The 8,069-nt window shown below is 33.8% G+C and overlaps 1 protein-coding gene across 1 annotated transcript; it reads left to right on the top strand.

Annotated features, from left to right (window-relative positions):
* The first annotated feature begins 998 nt into the window (after positions 1–998).
* Positions 999–5,462, top strand: LOC115973979 (probable LRR receptor-like serine/threonine-protein kinase At3g47570). The gene is made up of 2 exons (XM_031094212.1): positions 999–3,991; positions 5,090–5,462. Exons 1-2 carry the CDS (start codon positions 1,003–1,005, stop codon positions 5,443–5,445), a joined length of 3,345 nt encoding a protein of 1,114 aa, XP_030950072.1. The 5' UTR covers positions 999–1,002; the 3' UTR covers positions 5,446–5,462.
* The last annotated feature ends 2,607 nt before the right edge of the window (positions 5,463–8,069 follow it).

Here is an 8,069-nt window from a genome sequence, read left to right as displayed (position 1 = left end):
TGTGGCTTATGAGTCGGTGGTGGTGGGGATTGGTGGTGTGGGTCCTTGGGTTGTGGGCTGTGGTCGGTTGTGTGGGTTTTTATTGGGTTGTGGTGGGTTTGTTGATAGCCATTGTTGATGTGGATGGGTTGTTGAGGTGGATTTGTGGTGGTGTTGATTGTTGTTTTTTTTTTTTTTTTTTTTAATCAGAGTTGTTGTGGTGGCAAGTGGTGGTTTGTTAATGTGGGTGGGTTGTTGAGGTGAGTTTGTGGTGGTGTCGGTGGTTTTTTCTGATATAAAATTTGTTTGGAAGCTGAGAAAATGTGAAAAATTTGTGGGAAAATAGCATTTTCAGAATGTTACCAAACACTAAAAATTGTTTTCTAATATAATTTTTAAAATACAACGAAACACTAGAAAATATTTTCCTTTCCTGAAAATATTTTAACCCGGAAAATATTTTACACCGGACCAAACACAACCTAAGTATCAAATTGGATCAAAGTCAGACGATGAAAAATGATCAAGGGATAACACCATTTTTTTTTTATCCTTTTAATTCTCATTAGAAGTTATTATTTGTTGTATTTATCCATTTTATTAGTAAAGGCACATGTGTCAAATAGTTTTTTTTTTTTTTTTTCCATTTTCTTTTGCAATCATTTTGTAATTTTATAACTGTGAACTATAGAATTTCAACTAAAATAATGTAATTATTTACTTTATCTTATAGGAATTGGTTTGTCGATGAAAGACATGGAAATAAGAGAGTCAAGTAGGGGGAGATTCCCATGAAAAAGAAGTTCATCTTGCAATTTAATAATGCAATTTAAGCTCTCAAATTCCGTGTTTTTGACCTTTTCATTTTTAATACTATTTCTTTTTCACAGCAATTATTTGGCCATTTATTCGTTGTCATATAAGTGAGACTTGTACCCACCGAACCCTCTGATCGGAGAAACGGCAAGACTATCCTATTCCCAAGAGTCTTCTCTGTCTCTCTTGACAACACACATTACGCTAATGGAAAGGTCATACATTTTCCTCCTTTTGGCATTTCTGTTAATGCAGCCATGCATACTTCAGTTGTCCCAATCTTCCAACAACATTACGGATCAATCAGCTCTCATTGCCTTCAAATCTCAAATCACCTTTAGCCCAAACGATTCTGTCTTTGCTGGTGGTAACTGGTCCACAACAACAAACTTCTGTGAGTGGTTTGGGGTCTCTTGCAGCCGACGCAGACAAAGAGTCACTGCCTTGAACCTTTCCTACGTGGGTCTCCATGGCACCATTTCCCCTCATATTGCCAACCTCTCCTTCCTAGTCTCACTTGATCTTAAAAACAACAGCTTCAGTGGTTTTCTGCCACATGAGATTAGTCATCTAAACCGCTTGAGGAAACTTGACTTGACGAACAACTTATTGGAAGGTAGTATCCCTCCAACTCTACATAATTGCCAGAAGCTTGAATATTTAAGTCTTTATAACAACAATTTTAGTGGTGGCATACCAAAAGAATTGAGCATGTTACCCAAACTTCGAGATTTATATCTTGGTACAAATAGTCTAAGTGGTACAATTCCTTTGTCCCTCAGCAACATGTCGTCATTAGAGATCTTGAGTTTGCAATTTAATAGCCTTACCGGTCCATTTCCTCTTGTCATCTTTAACTTCTCTTTTCTAATGTGTATTGGTCTTACACAAAATCACTTCTCAGGAACCCTTCCAATGGATCTTTGCAGCCATTTTCCTAATCTTCAAGGGCTGTATATTTCCGATAATGAATTCAGCGGTAAGCTCACCTCACAGTTTAATAACTGTACAGAGCTTTCTGAATTATCTCTGTCATACAATAAGTTTGATGGAAGTATTCCAAAAGGTTTTGGGAGTTTAGAAAAGCTTGAAATGCTATATCTTGGAGGTAACAACTTAACTGGAAATATACCTCCTATCATAAGCAACTTGTCGATGTTACGAGAGTTTACCATTGAAATAAACAACGTGAAAGGTGGCATTCCAAGTGATTTATGGCGTCTCCAAAATCTGAAAAATTTGTTCTTTCAACAGAATGATCTCACTGGGACAATACCTCAAAATATTTTCAACATTACCTCTCTACAACGACTCAGCTTAGCTGGAAATTCCTTGTCTGGAAATCTTCCATTAGATACTTGGATCTCTTGCCCTAATCTTGAAACTCTAACACTTGGTTCAAACAAAATTAACGGTCATATCCCATCATATCTTTCAAATTTTTCCAACCTCTTCAAAGTAGATTTTTCTACTAACTTTCTCTCTGGACACATACCCAATAATCTTGGGAACTTAAAAAATCTACAATTGCTTGGTCTAGGTGAAAATCAGCTGACAGCGGAGCCTGGACATCAAGAGCATAGTTTCCTTTTATCTTTAACTAATTGCAGATTTTTGGAGGTGCTATATTTATCCTTAAATCCCTTGAATATTACAATTCCGGATGCCATTGGAAATTTTTCACATTCGCTTAAAGTCTTTCAAGCAAGTGAAAACCAAATAAAGGGTCAAATTCCAATGGGAATTGGTTCCGTGAAAAACTTGTACTCACTTGATTTGTCGGGTAACAGTTTGACCGGAAGCATACCGTCTACATTGGGGGGATTGGAGAGATTGCAAAGATTGTTTCTTGAAGAGAACTTGATTGAAGGATCCATTCCAGAACAACTTTGTCAATTAAAGAACTTGGGAGAATTGTTGCTCTCTATAAACAGTCTCTCAAGATCCATCCCGAATTGCATTGGAAACCTCAGTCTTTTGCAAAAATTCAACGTAAGTTATAACGGACTGACATCATCAATCCCACTGAATTTGTGGAGTCTTCAAAACCTATTATTCTTGGATTTATCATCGAATTTCCTCAACGGAAGTTTGTCTCCAAGCATGACAAAATTGTCCACTATTGTAGTCATGGACTTATCCTGTAACCAAATTACTGGAAATATTCCCAGTATCATTGGTGCTTTTGAGAGCCTAAGTTATCTAAACATGTCAAAGAACTCATTCCAAGGAAACATTCCACAATCTTTTGGACAATTGAGGGGAATGGATCAGCTGGATCTCTCAAACAATAATCTCTCAGGTGCAATTCCAAAATCTCTTGAGACACTTCCATATCTCAAGTATTTGAATTTGTCCTTCAATAAGCTATCAGGAGAGATTCCATCCACCGGACCTTTTGCAAACTTCACCATAGAATCATTTTTAGGTAATGAAGCACTTTGTGGGAATCCAATGTTTGGAGTTCCACCATGTACAAGTCCAACTTCTCTTGGATCAAGGGTGAAACAAGTTTTACTCAAATATATTGTTCCTGTCATTGCATCAATTATAATCTTTGCAGCATTGGTCATAATGCGAAGAAGACATCCACAGTGTAACATGCAGATTCCAGGTTTGCCTATCACATTGCCTACAGTGGATCATAGAATGATATCATATCAAGAGCTTTCTTGTGGAACAAACAACTTTTGTGAGAGCAACTTGCTTGGAATAGGAGGTTTTGGCTCTGTGTACAAAGGGATACTGTCTGATGGGACTATCATTGCTGTCAAAGTTCTAAACCTGCAATTGGAGGGTGCTTTCAAAAGTTTTGATACCGAATGCAAGGTGTTAAGGGCAATCCGACATAGGAATCTTGTTAAAGTCATTAGTACATGCTCCAACCTTGAGTTTAGAGCTTTGGTGCTTCAATACATGTCAAATGGTAGCCTTGAAAAGTGGTTATACTCTCATAACAACTGCTTGAATCTTGTCCAAAGAGTAAGCATCATGGTTGATGTTGCATTAGCGTTGGAATATCTCCATAATGGTCAATCAGAATTTGTGGTGCATTGTGATTTGAAGCCTTCCAATATTCTTTTGGACGAGGACATGGTTGCACATGTTAGTGACTTTGGCATTGCAAAAATTTTAGCCCTAAACAAGGACGCAACGCAAACCAAAACTCTCGGTACGCTTGGCTACATCGCACCAGGTACATGAATTCACCTTTGTCTATATATTTAATTACTAGGCTAATTTTGTACATAGCTTTAATAGATAAAATCTTAAATATTAACAATTTTTTTGGTAGTTCATAGCTCAGTTTTGTAATTGCATTAGATACATATGAACATACACTTTAAACTATAGTGTGACTAGTTCAATGGATAATTAATTAATTACTTGTTAGTCTCTCTTATGTAAGGGTTACCGGTGTTAATTTATTCTACAAAATTTTTATTTTAAGAAAGTAAATAAATAATTTGTATTAAGACCATTTGTTATATGAGCCATGCTCACTAATCAAAAATGAATTTGTTCAATAAAATAATTTAGTGTGAGTTTCAATATTGGACTTGTTAATAGAACTACGGTAATGTTCGGCTTGCCTTACGCCAGATATTAATTAGAGCCAACATTATAGCTATTGACATTAAACAATATAGTGGTCACGGTAGATCTGGTGATGTCAATACTTAAAATAAAAGTTGTGAAAAATATTGTATTCCTATATTTATTGCAAATGAAGACACAAATGGATAGGTAGGTACTCGAAGATGTGATTATATTTTATAGAATTAAAAAAAAAAAAAAAAAAAAAAAAAAAAAAAAAAATTGCAAGTATGGTTGCTATTTTTACACCACTTAATCCTAGTATTGTATTATGGCATGAAACCACCTAGAAACAAATGAGACTTGCCACTAGTCGAACCCACCTCCCTAGGAGATGTAAATATGTTCATATTTATCTTGGGCAATTGAAGCAGAAAATAATATATGTACATATATACTCCTATAACAAAGGTAAACCCTAAGAACATAATATCAAATGTATTTTTATTTTTATTAGAATAAAGATAATAGCAAATGGACACATCTTGATCATATCATTTTTTTTTTCAATAAATCAAATTTACATATATACATCAATATATTGATAATGGATGGATACAATAAACAAGATTTAAAAATAAAATAAAAAACTTGCATGAATGCGTGAATGGTTATTTTTATAAACTTATTCTCTCTCCTGTTGGCAAGCATGTGGACCACTAACTTATCGACATCTTGACAAATGTGAGCTTGGCAGAGTATGGCTCAGAAGGGAGAGTGTCAACCAAAAGTGACATTTATAGCTATGGAATAATATTGTTGGAGATCATCACAAGAAAGAAACCCACTGATGAAATGTTTGTTGGAGAACTAGCTATGAGGCAATGGATTGCATCACTTCCAGATAGAATGGAAGTCGTGGATGATGGTTTACTCAAGATTGAAGATGGAAGAGATGTAACTGGTATGCAAACTATTCTTTTATCTATCTTAGAATTAGGCTTAAGATGTTCTGAAGAATCACCAAATGAAAGACCAGACATCAAGGACGTTGTGACCAAGGTTAACAAAATCAAATTGGCACTACTTGGAAACATAAGCAGAGGTGTCTAATATTAAAAACTGTGTTATTGCTTCAGTTTTCTTTTTCTTTTTTTCTTTTTTTGAGATGTGATTATGTGACATTGGTTTGGTATGTCCTTTGATTTTGTAAGGTACCTGCAAATGGTGTTACTTGGGAAACCAAAATCAGTTAAAACTATCCCAAGTTATTAGTGTTTGAAGTTAATATATTTGGCTTTTAATACATGGTATAAAGATGATTTACTTAAACATTCTAAAATGTTGTATGAAAAAGGTATTTGGGATCTTATGCATAAGAAAACCTATAGTCTTAGTATCAATAGGCAAAGAATGACTAAAAATTTTCACTCTGTCAACCCCACATACGATGCGTGTGGAATTGTGTATTTATAGCAACTATATGAAGAATGACATAAATACCAATTGTATTAAGGAATGACACATATAATTACACAAAATGTTCTCAATACATGCAAATATGTATACAATTTGCTTGCAATAATTCGCGCACAATTTTTTTTTTTTTTGCTCAATAACTGAGTATAATTTGAAATAAGGTTTAGGTTGAATTTGATCATTTAGAATTTGGCAAAAGGAAGCACCTTGATGAAAATATGGTCTAACTAGTCTTTTGTGGGATACATAGCATATACAATGCAACAATGGGCAATCCTTTCCTTAACAAAATAAAAACCAATCTTAAGGTGTTTCGTCCTAGCTCGGAACAGAGAGCTTTATAATCATATATGTGTCCCACCAATATCATCACAATAAAAATAATGATAGACTTGAAAAGAAAACATATACGTTATATAATATTAGGCAAACATAAATTGTATCTCTAATATATCACACTAAGTGTGTGTTTGGAAAAAATTAAAAAGCCAACTTATTTTACTATTCAGCTTATTTTTGCTACTATTCATAGACCCCACTACACTATTTGGTACTATTTATGGGTCTCACTGTACTATTTCAGTTAATTTTTACCTTTATGTATAGTACTTTCAGTAAAAAGGTTTTCAATTTCAGCAAAATAAGTGTATCCCAAACAAACCCTAAATGCTAAAGAGTAATAATTTTTGATTTCATGTTGGATCTCTTGCGTGTTTGTTGTTTTTTAGTGTTTGCCTGATATGATTAAATTTTATTGATTTATTTTGCTTTAAATCAATAAAAATTTTATACGGAGTAATTAAAATTTTATAAACAGTAACTGTTTAAAAATTTTATACATTTTCTTTTGAAATTAAAATAATACGAAGTAATGAAAAGGCTAAACCAATCATACACACAGCAAACCATGACAAAACATTTCACATAAAAATGTGCAATATGCCATTATAGAGTGTTTATGTAACAAAACTTCCATTCCAATTAGCATTTGACAAAAAAAACTTCTTGTTTGTGTGTAAACAAAAGAAAACACAACCAAAAATTGTTTATCAATATATTTCAAATCATTCATTTATCAAAAAGGAACTCATTTTCCATTCAAAATTAAAAATATCTATGATTGATTTTTTAAAAATTCCGTAGGTTTACCCTTTAAATTTAATACATCTCGTTAACAAGCTTTATTTATTTATTTATTTATTGATTATTATTATATGGGATAGAAATTTAATTAGTAAGTTTAATTGAAGTAAATGAGTGAATTATAAACTTGTAGGCTCTCTCTCTCTCTCTCTCTCTCTCTCTCTCTCTCTCTCTCTCTCCTCTCTCTCTCTCTCTCTCTCTCTCTCTCTCTCTCTCTCTCTCTCTCTCTCTCTCTATATATATATATATATATATATAAAAGGTTAGTTAATTCTGAAATCAACCTCCTTTGGAGTTATAAACATACCCAAACTAAAAATTTCAAGAACCAACATCATCAAAGCATCCCAAATCCCTAAGGTAAGAAATCTTTTATTATATTTTTGTTAACTTTTCTAAATTTTAATAGTTTAGTTTTGGAATTTGAGGGTTTTTAATGATTTGAATGATTTAAGACAACTTAAATAATTTCATGTTTTAATATTAAGAATTTTAAGAAATGCATATTTAGATTTTACTTGAAACAACAAGTTATAACTTGATCCCCTTCAACCAAAGGATTTACAGAGGGGGAAAAATAAAAAATGCTTGAAATTGAGGGCTCAAACCCACTCATGTACTAATGTTGGGCGAGACTGTAGCTCTATCACTTTGCCCAAACGAAGACCCATTAATGATCCACTTGGCCTAAATAGACTAATACATACTACATTGGTTGCAAACTCGAGGTTTTAACAGTAGGATAGCACACACTTCAAATCAGTTTTGGAGAAGAAAACATAGTCCCTTGGCACTGCTCTATACTTATAGAGGATCTAGAGCACAACCCTATATTTAGTTGCTTTGTTGTAAATCTAAGAGCCTTAAGCCTCGTGTTGGTGTGGGCTAGGCATTGCCTCATGCTTTTTTGTAAACTTTTTTTTTTTTTTTTTATGGGAAAATCACACTTCATTCAAACAGAAGAAAACTGAAATACATCATAGGCACACGCGTGCTCAATAAAGCTAGGACATTCCTCTAGCCAAGCGAAATAGTCTGCCACATGCAAAGCATATTAGGTGAGTAAATGGGCAGGGGCATTCCCCTGCCTTTTAACATGTGACACTTCTGCAGCT

This window comes from Quercus lobata, chromosome 2 (assembly GCF_001633185.2).
Source record: "Quercus lobata isolate SW786 chromosome 2, ValleyOak3.0 Primary Assembly, whole genome shotgun sequence".
NCBI classification, from domain to species: domain Eukaryota; kingdom Viridiplantae; phylum Streptophyta; class Magnoliopsida; order Fagales; family Fagaceae; genus Quercus; species Quercus lobata.
The sequence above is the reverse complement of the archived record's forward strand: the minus strand, read 5'-3'. Positions and strand labels throughout refer to the sequence as shown.

Bases quoted from the DNA above. Each gene is read 5' to 3' on its own strand.
- LOC115973979 (XM_031094212.1), top strand. From the start codon at position 1,003: ATGGAAAGGTCATACATTTTCCTCCTTTTGGCATTTCTGTTAATGCAG. The intron at 3,992-5,089 runs GTACATGAATTC...TGAGCTTGGCAG, and splicing joins GCTTGGCTACATCGCACCAG to AGTATGGCTCAGAAGGGAGA.